Source organism: Chrysochloris asiatica, unplaced genomic scaffold (genome assembly GCF_000296735.1).
Source record: "Chrysochloris asiatica unplaced genomic scaffold, ChrAsi1.0 scaffold00122, whole genome shotgun sequence".
Classification (NCBI taxonomy): Eukaryota; Metazoa; Chordata; class Mammalia; order Afrosoricida; family Chrysochloridae; genus Chrysochloris; species Chrysochloris asiatica.
In genome coordinates this window covers 8,368,065-8,383,369 of record NW_006408640.1, presented here as the reverse complement: position 1 = coordinate 8,383,369, position 15,305 = coordinate 8,368,065, and the positions used below count along the sequence as shown (strand labels likewise).

The 15,305-nt window shown below is 39.1% G+C and overlaps 1 protein-coding gene across 1 annotated transcript in view; it reads right to left on the bottom strand.

Moving 5' to 3' along the window:
- The window catches only part of LAMA1 (laminin, alpha 1), a 217,941-nt gene that overhangs the window by 61,628 nt on the left and 141,008 nt on the right, over positions 1-15,305 (bottom strand). The window contains exons 31-36 of the mRNA XM_006868714.1: positions 13,113-13,199; positions 12,575-12,768; positions 10,137-10,279; positions 7,351-7,440; positions 5,742-5,853; positions 3,998-4,160 (exon numbers count right to left, since the gene is read on the bottom strand). Coding sequence (XP_006868776.1) covers positions 3,998-4,160; positions 5,742-5,853; positions 7,351-7,440; positions 10,137-10,279; positions 12,575-12,768; positions 13,113-13,199 — 789 coding nt within the window. The remainder of the gene's footprint in view (positions 1-3,997; positions 4,161-5,741; positions 5,854-7,350; positions 7,441-10,136; positions 10,280-12,574; positions 12,769-13,112; positions 13,200-15,305) is intronic.

Below are 15,305 nucleotides of genomic sequence, written 5' to 3'. Positions count from 1 at the left end.
TAATTCCTTGCACAGTGATTTCTCAATGAAACGGGTCTAAGCCTCTGGCGCACTAAGCTTTACGAGGGCCGTGTGACTGTGAATTCCCACTTGGGAGGCTCAATTCTCCAGCTTCCCTTTCCCGATCCCAGAGCCCCTACTCACGAGCACCGTCTCGCCACGCTGGCAAACCGGAACCGGGACCTAGTTTTTGACAATGGTTTCTTAGATATGACACCAAAAGCATCAGCAACAAAATTTTTTTTTAATTTAAATTTATCAAAATTAAAAACTTGTGTTCATCAAAAGATTTTATAAGCAATATTGTTGTAGTTGTTCTGCAGTTGGTTCTGACTCATAGTGACCCTGTATAGGTTTTTGCAGGAGCAGTTGGTGGATTTGAACTGCAGACCTTGTGGTTCTCAGTCCAGTGCTGATTTGGGCAAGGCAAATCAAAACCACAAGGAGATATCACATCCTACTCACTAAGCTAACTATTGTCAGAAAACAAGGTGGGTGAAGAAGTTCAAACCTCCATGTATTGCTGGTATGTCTGCAATGTATCTAAAGTAAATGAATGTAAAGTAGAAAACACTAAAGGAAGCACTCTGGTAGTTCCTCAAAAAAATTGAACATGTAATTATGCTACAACCTTGCACTCATCTAAATTCCACCTCTAGGCATATGCCCCCAAAACGTGAAAACAGACACCTCATTATTCACAGTAGACACAAGATGGAAACAACCCAACGTTCATGAACAGATAAATGGAAGAACATAATGTAGTATATATACATGCAATGGAATATTTTGTTGTTGTGTTGTGATATGCCGTGGAGTCGGTTCCGACTCATAGCGACCCTGTACAGGGTTTCCAAGGCTGTAAATCTTTACAGAAGCAGAAAGCCTCATCTTTCTCCCGCAATGGAATATTAGTCAATCATAAATAGAAAGGAAGTTCTGATGCATGCTAGGTCACGGATGAACTTTTAACACATTATTCTGAGTGAAATAAGTCTGACATAGGAGGACAAATATTGTATGATCTCACATATATGGAAAGACATAGAGAGAAACATTTATTAGTAGTTTTCAGGGGTTGGAATGGGAAAGAAATTCCTTAAAGGGTACTGAGATTTTGTTTGGGGCTATGAAAATATTTGGAAATGGATATATACCAATAAAACCCACCACCATCAGGTTGATTCTGACTCATAGTGACCCTATCAGACTTAACCTACCCAACAGACTTGAACTATCCCATAGGGTATTCACAATAATAATAAAAAAGAGATCTAATAAATTTTTAGAGGTGAAATCTTTGCCTATGAAATGATGTTACTACCTAAACTGCAACCAAATGAAATGACAGTCATTAATGACTTTATTAAAAACAGATTCAGCTTTTTAAAATATTCTTAAAAGATTCATATATATTTTTAACTTCCTCCAGTAAAATTAACTCAATTAATATAGTAAACCAGTGTTTCTCAAAGGGCATTTCTCCATGGCTGTTGAATTCCATGAGAAAATGTTCCTCAATAAAACAAGCTTAGCTTTGCTTCAGGTCCCTCTTGGAGATCCATTTAAAAATCTCTAAGAAGACTAGCATAAAGAGGATTTTTCCTTAGGAGACACTGAATTTTCTGAATTTAGAAGACACAGAATTTTCCGACCACAGAACATATTTTTTAAAATAAAATATTTTTACATAGTTCTGGGAGCACACTGTGGAAGACAGATGGGAAACAATGACCCCCATGGTGTACAACGAAGGGTCAACACAGCAGACCTGCATGCCACCCTCAGATGGACCTGCATGCAAGGTTGACCTTGCAGGCATCTGTGAGCTTGAAATTCAGGAAGCTTCCAGGTTTCCCTAACTGACAAGTGTGGCTATTGTTTGTGCAAACAATGTGCTCCATGCTGAACACCTGCTTTCTTCCTGGAAGCCTGGGATTTGGGTATGTGCTAGGTCAGCTCTAGACTAGATGGGTTAGAGCAAGACTTGCAGGGCAGTGTACACAGAGGGGCATAACTAAGGCCCACTTAAGGTGGTCCCAGGACCTCAGTGCTAATGTTCACAAACATGAGTTAGGATGATAATTACCCACTGCTCCTGACTTCTACATGAGCCCTGGTAACATAATGGGTTACAGGTTGGGCTGCTACATGGAAGGTCAGCAGTTCAAGTCTACCAGCTGCTCAGAAGGAAAAAGATTAGGCTTTCTACTCCCATAAAGATTTACAGCCTGGGAAACCCTATGCAGGCTCATTATGAGTCAGAATCAACTGCATAGCACACTACCACTACCTGACTTCTGTACAACCTTTTCACCTGAACACTTGCCCTTCTCTTCTAGAGTTATTTTACATGATGTCTATACACCTGTACTGGATTATAACCCATGTTTCTGTGATCCTGACCCTTTGCTTACTTTCTCCCTTCACCTTAAATTTAGCCATAAATTTCCACTTTCTCTAATGACCAAAATTCCCCCAGCAGTTGAGTTACAAATGACATGTTCTATTGTGATCAATAAGGTTTTCATTGGCTAATTTTTCAAAGTATATTGTCAGATTTTTCTTCCATGCTGTCTTATATATGGAAGTTCCACTGAAACTTCTTCATTATGGGTGAACCTGATGGTATCTGAAACACAAGTAAATCACCACAGCACTATCAGCTGATAGGAGGTTGGTGGACTGCATGGTCAGCCACAGACTGTAGTTTATCTTCTGTGAGAGTTGATTGCATTGCACTCAATCTATACTAAAGACAGTAATCGTGAGGTTCTAGTGCCATTCTAGATGGCACTGTCATTCCAGAATCACAGAAAAACAACAACAATAACAAATACATAATGACAAAAAGATTGGGATATTGGTGTTGATTACACTGCTGTTTTATTTGGAGCATGCTCTGGTGTGGAATTGTAGGATAAGCACTGGACTGCAAAGTGGTTTGAACAACAAGGTCAGTGGTTCCAGCTCACCAGCCACTCCTTGGAAACCCAATATAGGGTCTCAACGGACTTGACAGCACTTAACAAGAACACCAACCCACCCTTAACCCTCTTATTGGTTTATTACATTAGATTACATCATGGGGAATCATTACTTAACTGCCACATTACATCATTACATAAAAGCCAAACCACTGAGAATCATGACTTAACTAAGTTTCTACATATTTTTTTTGTTGTTGTTAAGTGCCGTTGAGTCAGTTCTGGTCCAAAGGGACCTTGTATAAAGTTTCTGAGAAGTGGCTAGTGAGCTTGAACCACTGACCTGCAGTTCAAACAACTGTGCAGTCCAGTGCATTAACGCAGAGTGCCACATATTTTTAGGAGTACCCTATTGTGTTGATGTTGTTAAGTGCTGTTGAGTTGGTTCCAACCCATAGCAACCCTGTGCAGGGTTTCCAAGGAGTAGCTGATGAGCTTGAAATGCTGACTTTGTGGTTCAAACCGACTTTGCAGTCCAGCACATTAGCCCACAGCTCCACACCAGGGTTTCAATACCCTTAATCCTATCACAACCCTGATCGAATGTAAGGGAGTTTCCCAGAGGTGCGGTCTGCAGCATCTTTTATTTTAGATAGATGTGAGCCAAGAAAGAACCTGCTACCATTAAGAAAGAAGAGTTGGGAGTGGAGTTCGTCCTTTTGACCTGAGGAGAGCCATGAAGCTCCTAGATTCAGGAAAGATTGATGCCAAAGATACATGCTGAAAGAAGACAAGGACATTTCTTTAGAGCTAGTGCTTTGAATTTGGACGTCTAGCATTGTAAACTGTGAGGAAATAAATTTGTTTACTAAAGCCATCCAATTGTGGCATTTGTTACAGCAGAATGAGATGAGGCTAGAACCCACCTCTTGATTTGTTTGATCACAGGGTCTCTCTCTTATCTTAATATATCTCTTCTTCCAGTAAGAGTTTTTCATCTTCTTCCATTATGCTTTCTTCTCCCTCCTATCTCTAGTTGGTTATATCGTGAATAATACTGAGCAACTTACTTGAGTTCAATGGTGGTGTTTTGGTATAAATGCATTAAATGCTTTTTCTGCATAGCTTCCAGCAAAGATGTAATGTTCTCTTGCATATTTTGAAGAATAGAAAAAGGTTGCTGGAAATCTTCATCCAAGGTCTGATTAAGAGCTGTTGCTTTGTCTATAATGTCTATATAGAAAATGTATAAATATGATTTAGTATTATAGTATATGCATCAATATTATTTTCTCAAAAGTTGACAGCACTAAATGGAAAGACCTAGAACCTTTTTCAGTGAGTCTGCTGTTTATTTTATCTGACTTGGACTTTCTGGCCAGGTCGGGCCATCTCATACATTCCAATACAAGCTGGATATCTCCTAACAAAACACTCTGGATTTAAAGTTACTGGATTATTTTATATTTACCTTCCCCAATACCCACAATAAACTCCACAAAGGTAGGTCTATCCGTCATCCTTACCTCTGCATTTTCCTGCACCTGGCATATAGAAATTGCTCAATAAGTTTTTTACTGCACGAATGAGCCTAATACTTGATACTTCTCTTCTTATTTAACATATTTTATGTTTTAATAATTTCCTCAACTTTGTTCAGTAATGTCTGATTTGCCTTGGATTCTATTCTTTTTATGTCTTACACTATAATCAGAAAAGCCAAAATATGTTTCTGGCAACCAGAAAGACTGAAAATATCATGCTAAAAGGCAAATTAGATAAGACATCCTAATTGAGTACTGAATACATTATCCTAATACCATGGTTATATCTTGGCATTGAATTCATACCCCAGCTACTGGTAGCAGCTATTCTGAGCAGAGGGATGGAAAGGTACCATTTCTATTTTACCCTAATGGGGTTGATAATCAGGCCCTAGCTATAAGGTATAGTATTGTTGTTATGTGCCGTGGAGTCGGTTCTGACTCATAGTGACCCTGTACAGGGTTTCCGAGGCTGTAAATCTTTACAGGAGCAGAAAGTCTTATCTTTCTCCCATGGAGCAGCTGGTAGTTTCGAATTGCTAACCCTAAGGATAGCAGTCCGATTCGTAACTACTACGCTACCAGAGTAGCACATAAAAAAGGAAATGTGCATTTAAAAACAAATAGAAACTCACAGTAAAAGACTCTGGCCAGGCCCTTTCAGGATCTCAAAACTAAGCCCCCTCCCGGACCTTTGGCTCAGGCAGTCCAGTGCAGTGTCTGGCACTCACCTTAATTAAGAAAGGGAATGTATCTTTCTTTCAGTCAAGTATTTGCACAGGCCCCACACTGGACACAGTCACAGGGAACCCACTGTGGTATCACATCCTTCACCCCTTACCCCCTGACTTCACTCCTCTAGGGCTGGCAGCTAGTCAGCCTACCCATGGTGGGTAGAACGGCCCAGCCCTAACCCCACAAAAGAGCTACTGCCATCCAAGGTGCACCCCCTTCCCCGACCCATGATTCCTCGAAGCTCTTCCCTACTCTCCCATTGATCAAGGTGGAGACCCTCCTCTCTGCCCAGTGATGGGCACTGTGGTCCACTTGCCCGCACCTTGGTGGGTGACAGGGTTGGCATGGTGACAAGTCACTGCACTGGATGACAGGTGTCACCTACCCTAATGATGCCACTGTCTTAGTGCACCCATACCCCCACCCTCTCCCAGGTGCTAGGCACGCTACACATAGTTGCTGCAGACCCCAGGCCATTTTGGCGTCAGCCCCTCTGACAGTGTTAGGGGGTGTGGCTAACACCCAATCCCCCTACCTGTGATGTCTCTCTGCAGCTTCTCAATAAACATCCTGAGGCCTTCTCCCTTGTGGAGGACTCCTTCAGTGGCCTTGGTCACTCTTTGGCTACTTGTTTGCAGTCTGGTGAGCTGCAAACAGAAAAGAAGTGGCAGGCCAGTCTGGCTTTAAATATACAAATTCTGGTATATTTCCAGTTGTCTCTTTTAAACAACAACATATATTCCAGATTTTAAAGTAAAGATGTACACTATCACGCAAATCAAGGTTACTAGTTCAGAACCGGAAGGTAAGTGGTTAATGAATTAACTTACTACTTATGCAAAAAGATGATATATTTTTAAAAGATGTCCATTTAGCTATCAAACTTCAGACTCCCGCTGTATTCACTTTAGGACCCAAATATACTGAATAGAGAAAGTAAAATCTTCCTAATTTGCATTGATTATGAAAACAGTGTATGAGTTAAGATCAAGAAATCAGGTGAGCTGGATTTTAGGCTTGATTCCGCCACGCTATTGACCAAATACTTCTTCACAATAATCAGGATATAATAACCCTCCAAAGAGCTGATATGAATGAGACTAACATGCAATAGTGTCTAGTAAGTGTGAAGTCCATAGTGCTATTATTTTTACTGGGAATTTTATAGTTTGCAAAAGGAAGGATTACTTGTAATTTCCAAGAATATAAGGTTAACTAAGTCTGTAAATGTTTTCTATTCAAGATCCAAAGAGAGAGAATCTTCTGTAATGAATGGAGATGATTTATTTTAATCAGCTTAAAATAAATGTTTACTCTGAAATATTTAAAGTCCACATGTAAAGCCTTGAACTCTTCCCAAATCATCATTAATTCTCAATTAACAGGAGCCAAGCAAACACTTTTTTAGGGTGCATGACCGTGTGTGCATGTGTGTACAGGCAGAGACTAAATGCACAGTTGTTTATATATATATATAAATGTGCACACAGGTACATGCATGCACACACTAAATTCATAAGTGTAAAATTCTAAAGTTGAAAATGGGCCTTCCTGACTGCCTACCAACGAGGATATTCTTTTTGGGTCACTAAAAACCATTCATCTGGCTGGCATGGGCTAAACAGAAGAAAGAATTCACTGTGACGTAAAAGTAGCTCGATTGCCAAGCAAAGTCAACAATCCAAAATCTCTGAGCTGCAGCTCAGGCTGCCTTCTGCACAGACATGGGATAGTGAGGCTGGGGCTGCACCCACCCTGCATAGGAAGCTACAGGGGTCCTCAGTTTTCAACCTCTGAGCAGACCACTGCACTCACTCTGGCTCTGTTAGAATGAATTTAAGAGACAGAAAAGCCCTGAGGGGTTTCAGCATCCCTACTCCTCATGGTTAAGAGGAGTACAGGGAATTCAAAGTGACTTGCCCAATTGCTCCCTTGGCAGAGATGACAAGAGCAATTAAATCAGAAGCCCTTTCCCACTAAAGCATAGAAACTGGCAGGGTTAAAACCAATTTGATGGTGAATACTTCCGCGCAACCCAGTAGGGAAGAGGCTGCCAGGATCTAGCCAGAACCTTCAGCAAACCTCATTAAGAATGCTCTTAGGTCTGGTGTTAGGGGCTTGGCAGGAGGTGGGTCAGCATTTACCGTTTTTTCCAAGTTCTGGATCTGTTCTGCAACACCATCCAGTTGAATTTTTGCCAGTTCCTTCAGAGAATTTTCTTTGAATAAATTTTCCTAGGAAGAATGAAAGGAATAAATTACAAAACTTCAAAATAAAATGTTCCGATTCTTAATTCTTTTTCTTTTTTTATTCACAGAAATTATTCTTTCCTTGAAATTGTCATTAAAAAGTTAATCACATTTTACCATATTTTTTCTTAAGCTTTAATTATGTCAGCATGACTTTATGCTTCCAACTTTTGTCTTTCCAAGATAGATATAAATCATATAAAGTGTCTTTTAAGACAGAAACATTAATATACACAAAATTATAAACAATCAGGTATTGTATCATCACAAAACCAGCTCATCATTTATTTACATATTTCACTCTTAGCAGATTTGGAGAGAATCCAATCATGCAAAAGTTGAGTAATATCAGATAAGGTAGTTTGATTAAATTTAAAATTTGGTGCGTTGAGTGAAACGTGAGCCTATAATTCTTATATAGAAGTCTGTTTTTATTTCAATAATACCAGAGTCATGTACATTTTAATTATAACTGACAACACCATAAAACAATGCTTGCTAAGCTAAAATACAAAATTATTAAATGAAGAAAAGTTTTTTATAATGGAACAATTAAGTGCTCCATTTATGCCAACACTCTTCTAATTTCTATACTTCATATATTAATTTAAACTTTACAACAATCCTAGAAGTGACTATATTGTTGTTCTCACTTTACCTTGAGGGAATTTAGGGGTCATGCTATGGAATCTGCCAAAGGGCACATAAAGGGCAGCAGTAACTGGTCAGTTTCAACTCTAGCAGCCACATGCTTAACCTCTGATATGTCTTTTACATACACATAAAAAGTAATTTAAAAGAATGGGCACATGATTTAGATAAGTTCAAAATTATTCACAATTGTTGTGAAGTACTGTCGAGTCGATTCCGACCCATAGCTACCCTGCATAGGGTATCCGAGGAGCAGCTTGAACCACCAATCTTGTAGTTCAAACGGTTTTTCAGTCTGACGCATTAACCCACAGTGCCACATCGGGACTCCTACTCACAATTAGTAGAACCTAAACCAGGTACGTTGCCATCCAGTTGGACTCATAGTTACCCTATAGACAGATGAGAACTGCCCCATAGGGTTTCCTGGTGTGGTGCAGGGGGATAAGCACTGGACTACAAGATCAGTTTGCAATGGTCAGTGGTTCAAATTCACCAGCTGCTCCTTGAAAACCTTATACAGGGTTGCTATGAGTCGAAAATGATTCAATGGCACTGAACAACAATTGATATATATGCACAATCAAATATTATTTACTGTCCATTTGGGCCTCAGTGATATAAATATCTTACATTAATCAAGGGGCTAAGTATTTAAAATATTTGGGATTAATTGTGAAAGGAGCTCTGGTGGCACAGTGGTTTAAGTGCTTGACACTAACCAAAGTTTGGTCATTGATTGTAACATAGAAACTACCAGTCACTTTGTGGAGAAAGATGTGGCAGTCTGCTTCTGTAAAGATTGTTGTTGTTGTTGAGTGCCATTGAGTCTATGCCGACCCATAGCGACCCTGTATAGGGTTTCCAAGGAGCGGCTGGTGAGCTTGAACCAAGATTACACCTATGGAAACCCTATGTTGTTGTTTTAGTGCCATCAAGTCAGTTCCAATTCATAGCCACCCCAGTATAGTGTTTCCAAGGAGCTGCTGGTAAGTTTGAACTGCCGACCTTGTGGTTCAAACCAACCTTACAGTGCAACTCTTATCTGACCGCGCCATGCTAGGGCTCCAAAATATCAATTCAAAGATAAATTTAAACATCTTTCTTGCCCTTTTAAAAAAATTTATGCATGTAAAACCTCTCATTATTTTCAAAATCATTTTTGCCTTTTGAAGAAAATAAATAACATAAAACATCTCTTTGACTGCCTGAGTCTTTCTTTATTGCTAGTATGTCTATGGAGAAAATACCCTTGTAAGCAAGTCCTAGAACTCCCACATGCACACACGCACACATGCACACACATAGTCACACACTTATACACAAATAGCAAGTTTAAGAAAAACCTGCATCTAACAAAGGCATTCAGAAATGACCATCATTTATGATTGCATTACACAGTAAATAAACTGTCATAAAGCATAATGTATAGGTAAAAAGCAAAAAATTTAAATCACTTTTTTCCCCATTTAGAATTAAAAATACTGAGTCGAATGCTATCTACTAGGTCAGTTTCTTAACTTTCTTCCCTGTTTTGACAAAATACAAAACTAAAGATTTTTATGTAGTCTTCCAGGGAAGAGGGACTTCTGTGCCCTGCAACCTCTATTGACACATTTATAGAAAACCATTCATCTTTAGTGTATTTCAACATTAAGGAAAAAACTGGGTAGATTAATTTGTATTAGAACAACTGTTTCCAAACATCCAAAGGTCTTTTTTAAAGAGGAAGGCTTGGAGTTTGTATTCCAAAAATCAGAGTTAGCAGCATGGAGGATGAATTTATAAGGAGGCAGCTGTGGAGCAATATTTCAATGATAGCAGTCCCACAGTGACGTTAAGTTATCTTCTGACATGGTAGGATCTCTGTTACTGGTCATGTTCATGGAAAGGCTGAAAACCACCAATCATGGATGCTGGAAATGGAATCCCTATACTGGGCAAAGGCAGACAGAATGACTTCAACAGTCCCAACAGACTAAGCTTCTCAATGATATATGTTTCTCTCCATATCTGTGCATAGTACCTACCCTAAGATGCATTGTTGTATTTACCAGATTTGACAAGATTCCATGGGGGACAGGGATTATGCCAGTGAGGTTCACAGACAGAATGGTGTCGCCAATACTATCTAAGTCGTTCAACAGCACACCTATACATTCATCATCACAAGCTAAAAGAGAAAAGAAAAGAAACTTAGAGTTAATGCTCAGTTGTCTACACAGTTTCACCTGGGTTTGCATAAGTCAGTTTGCAATAATAATATACAAGGATGAGTCAAAAGGCATTGCTACCAGATTCCAGTTGATACACACAAAGGATTATTTCAAACAAAATATGTTTAAACCGGTCTCTGTGATCAGTGGATGGCTGCAGACAAATTATCTTAGTAATATACTTGTCAAAGTCTTCTTAAGATGATTTGAAAAAAAAAAAAAAAAGAGGTCCAATCAAAACAGTGACTTTCCAGGGGATCTGCTGGGCCAGTTAGACTCATGGCAGAAAGGCCAGCTCAGAAGCTTATGGTTACTGTTTTTTGGGTCCCCAATGGAGTAATCTTGATAGATTTTTTTCGAAGAACACACAGTGTTCATTGGGGCTTATTATGAAATTTTAAGAAAACTGAAAACTGTATTAATGAATAAAAAAAAGTTCAGGAAAATTGTACTGAGGGATTTACTTTCCATCATGACAATGCATCTGCTTATTTTTCAAGGGTAGCAAGAGCTGTTCTTTGAGAATTTCATTGGGAAATCTTACCCCATCCACCCTTTAACTTTGTTCAGACTTCTTTTTATTCCCCAGACTCAAAGAACACTGGAAAGAAACATGATTGGAGTGTATGGAGGAAGCAAAAACTGCCATTTTCATGTGGTATAAAACGAAGAGTACAGAATACTTTAGGAAGGGTTAAAGAGATGGAAACACTGCCTTCAAAAGTGTATAGACCTAGATGGAGAGTCTGTCAGGAAACCATCATTTCACAGTTTCATTTTTTTTGTACAATAAAGGTTTCTACCATTTTGTAGCAATACTGTTTGGCTTTCCCTTGTGTAATGGTAGAGTACAGTAGAAAGTCCTTCCAGGTACCATGCCTGATTTCATTCTCACATCAGCTGTACAGTGGGAGGAAGGGACAAGATAAGCTAAACCACTGTCCTCAAATGATAGTCCTGGGACTTAGATAGATAACAGAAGCAGCTGAGCCCTGGACTCAAGCCCAGGTCTGGCACAAGTCTCCTTATAATGCCCTCTACAAACCTTAGAGTGCATTTGCTAATCATTAACTTGAACTGTTCCTGCTACTGCATACCACGGAGCCAGTTCCGACTCATAGCACCACTGTATCGGCTCTCTGAGGCTGTAAATCTTTACAGGAGCAGAAAGCCTCATCCTTCTCCTGTGGAGTGGTTGGTAAATTTGAACTGCTGAGCTTGTGGTTAGCAGCCCAATCTGTAACACACTAGACTATCAGGGCTCCTAACTTGAACTAGTTGCAATGAACTGCACATGTGTTTCCTTTTTTAAGCCTGATTGATCATTGTATCAGACAGTTGGCAGACACATGTTTAGTAGGCACAAATAAAGTAGACTGGAGAAAATAATGGGGAGAGTTCCATGACCCTAACCTGACTTCCTCCCTTCATCCCATGAACCACTGAGAAGACGACTCTCCAACATTACTACTTGAGGCTCTGACTATTAAAATAAATTACAACTAGGGGAAAATCTATGACACAAAGAACTGAAGCTATAGTGAAATTTGGGTAACACAAATGAGAATCCCACGAAGGTCTTCCCTTTCCTGAACTGGCTGCCCCTTGATCCTTCAAGGCAAATATTACAACTTTAGCAACTAACCTATAAATTTAAAGTTACTATGTTTCTTAGACTGCCAAAGAAAAAAATGCTATGATCCTGTTTCCTCTTGCCTCATCTCAAAACAGCTGTGTTCTCCTTTGGGAACTGGATTTTCTTTATTATGTTAATGAACCCATGTCAGCATAGAGTGTGTTTTGAAACCTTTTGGGATATAAAAAGAGCAGATTAGGCAAAGAAAATGAAGCAGAAATGGAGGGGAAGACACAAGCCACATAAAGATCACCAGGGAATGTCAGAGAATCTGAACTAATGCTTGATTTCCCTTTAGAGTGGATAGAGCCTTCCTAGAGTCAGCACCCTCAGCGTACACATCTAGCCTCCTAAAATGATGAGAACATAAAATTTCTATTTGTTCAAGCTGCCAACTTGTGGTATTTATGTTACAGCAGCACTTGATAACTAAGACAAACGCATTACTATAAGTGTAACTTGGCTGATTCAATGCCAACACCTGTTTAGTTAAAAAACAAAGCAAGAAGACAGGTTCTATAGTATAAGTTGGAAGATCAGTATGTTTACTGTTTCCTCACAAAGAAAACATTGGAGCAAAGACCAATATTTAAATACATAGAGAAGAAATCCTCACAAATGCAGTCACTTTCCAGTAGAATGTGCCTGGGTTCACACTGGTCACATCGCAGCCCCGTGGCTCCTGGCTTGCAGACACACTGACCCGAGAGGCCATCACAGGAACTGTGCTCCGAACCAAGTGGGCTGCATTCACACTTCTGGCAGCTGCCCCCTGGTGCACGAGGGTTTCCATGGTAACCCAAGGAGCATCTACAGAAATGAGGATATTTAGGTACAATCAACAACATTAAGTAAATATGTAGGCCATCCTTTGTCCAAGGACAGCCATCAATGTTATGAAATGACATGCAAATATCCAAAGACCTGTACCTCATTCTACATTTTATTCCCTAAAAGGAAGATGAGATGGTAACAGAATGTGCATTTACTATCTTAACCCAAAGAACCTGTTTTGGGATAGTAAGAAGATCGTGGAACAATCATGTACAAATTCAGAATGACTTGCAATTCACTTTAGTAAATACATCCATTATATCATTATTAAGCAGGAGAGATGTGCCTAGCAATTTCCTTATGATAACTCAACAGCATACCTTTCACAATATTGTCCTTCATAGCCTGGAAAACAGGCATCACAACGGAAATCATGATCCCCTTCCAGGATACAGGTGGGACTAAAGCTGGAGGCAAAAACAATTTAAAACAAAAGCTTCAGATGATCTACAACCTCAACTCTTTCTTTAGGCAAAGTATCCATTACTATTAGGATACACAATACTGTCCTAAAAGTTAAGTAATTACACTGGGCAACAAGACAAGATCTTTAGGCATTACCACCTACTAGACAAAAAGAAGGGAGATCTTGTATATAAAAGACATCCTCTAGACATTTGTCTAGGACTAGTTAGTCAGCAAACAAGACACTTTCCAGGTAAGAAGAATCTCCTGACAGTTCAGTGAAGAGTCATTTGGCTCATGAAATGATAAGGTAATGATAGAGGTGCAAATGACTAACCGGTTTGGAGAAGAAAGCTGAGCAAGTATTAGTATAACCAATCAGATTGTAAGGACAGGCAAGGAAGAAAAATAGGAAAGAAAAGTAAAGAATTAGGGTGGAATTTGAGCGTAAGTGGATAAAAAGTCATCTGGTGTCTATTGCTAGCAAAATGACTAGAAGTATAATCATCTACTGGGATGTTGATCTACACCTTCATGGGTTGCACTTTTGTTTTTTCAAACAGCCTTGTCGTCACATTTTAAATTACTAGTGCACCATCTAGTGGTCAAACTGGGTATCTGCCAACTATTTAAAAAAAAAAAAAAAGGCCGCTCCTTTTTGATCTTAAGATGAAGTTTCCAGGCAGGAGTTACAGGGTGAGCCATCAGCCCCACACCACTTCTGACTTTCTTTCCTCCTTAAAAAGCAAATGGGACACACTTCAGTGAAAACTCAAAATACATACAAAAACAAAAATCATTTTTTGTTGTTGGCTAAGTGCCATGGAGTCGGTTCTGACCCATAGCAACCAACCTGTATAGGGCTTCTGAGGAGCAGCTGGTGAGTTTGAACCGCCAACTTTGCAGTTCAAATGGCTTTGCAGTTTGGCACATTAACCGACAGTGCACACCAGGGCTCATCTTTTAGGGTCTCTTAAATTCACTGGTTCTTCTTAATAACATAACTTTTAATTTATTGACAGGGGCTTTTGAGAATGAGAATATTTTGATTGAAGAAGTTAAATATTCAAACATGCAGAACTGTGGAAAACAGAAAAGTAAAACATCCTTCCAGGCACTTCTCTAGCACAGGACAGCTAAGGCTGTGACCGTAGATACACAGAGATGAACTTGTTTCAAAATATACATGTTTAGTTCTGCAGCTCTTAGGTCTGTACATACTGCTACATCATATTCTTTTCTCAGTCTCTTCACAACATTGCTTTCCAGGAGTGTATCACAATGTATTCAATTAATACCTTGTAGGTATGTTATTTCCATTTATCCTGTTAATTTCTCATGACATGAGCAAGACTACAATATGTTGCTGTTGTGAAGTGCCATGGAGTCCATTCTGACTCATAGCAACCCAGTATAGGGTTTCCAAGGAGCGATTGGTGAGCTTGAACTGCCAACCTTGTGGTTCAAACTGACTTTTCAGTCCAGCGCATTAACACACAGTGCCACACCAGGACTCCATCTATTAAGATGGGTAAACTATAATATACCTATCTTTTAATACATATGCAAGTATTTCTAAAACATAGATTACAGAATTTGAATGGAGGACTCAAAATTTATACAGAAATTTAATATACAATATTAAATGACAGAAAGAAATCTTGGGATGTGTGACAGTTTATAAAGGAACTAACTTTAGGTAGAAGGTCTCATCTGATTCCATCAAGCATTATTCACTTAGAGACAATGAAAGATAGAATATTCAAACAAATATTAAAATGAAAACTTCATTTCAGGATACCAGTACTGTATATTATAAAACATATTGCCACTCATTATAAGTAATAATAAAACATTTATGAATCACAATTTTTATTTTAACCAAAGAACAGTCATACATATTCCCACTTCACACCTCTTGTTTTTTCACATCCAGATGATCCTATACAAGCAACATGAGTGCAAGACAGAACCTAGCCCAATTTATCACTGTACACATTTCAGTACTTAATCAGTCATCAGCACATATAAATCCTAACCATGTCCTTAAATTAAACAGGAATTGAATTCTTTCCACACCATGATTAATACAATGAATAATAATTCAT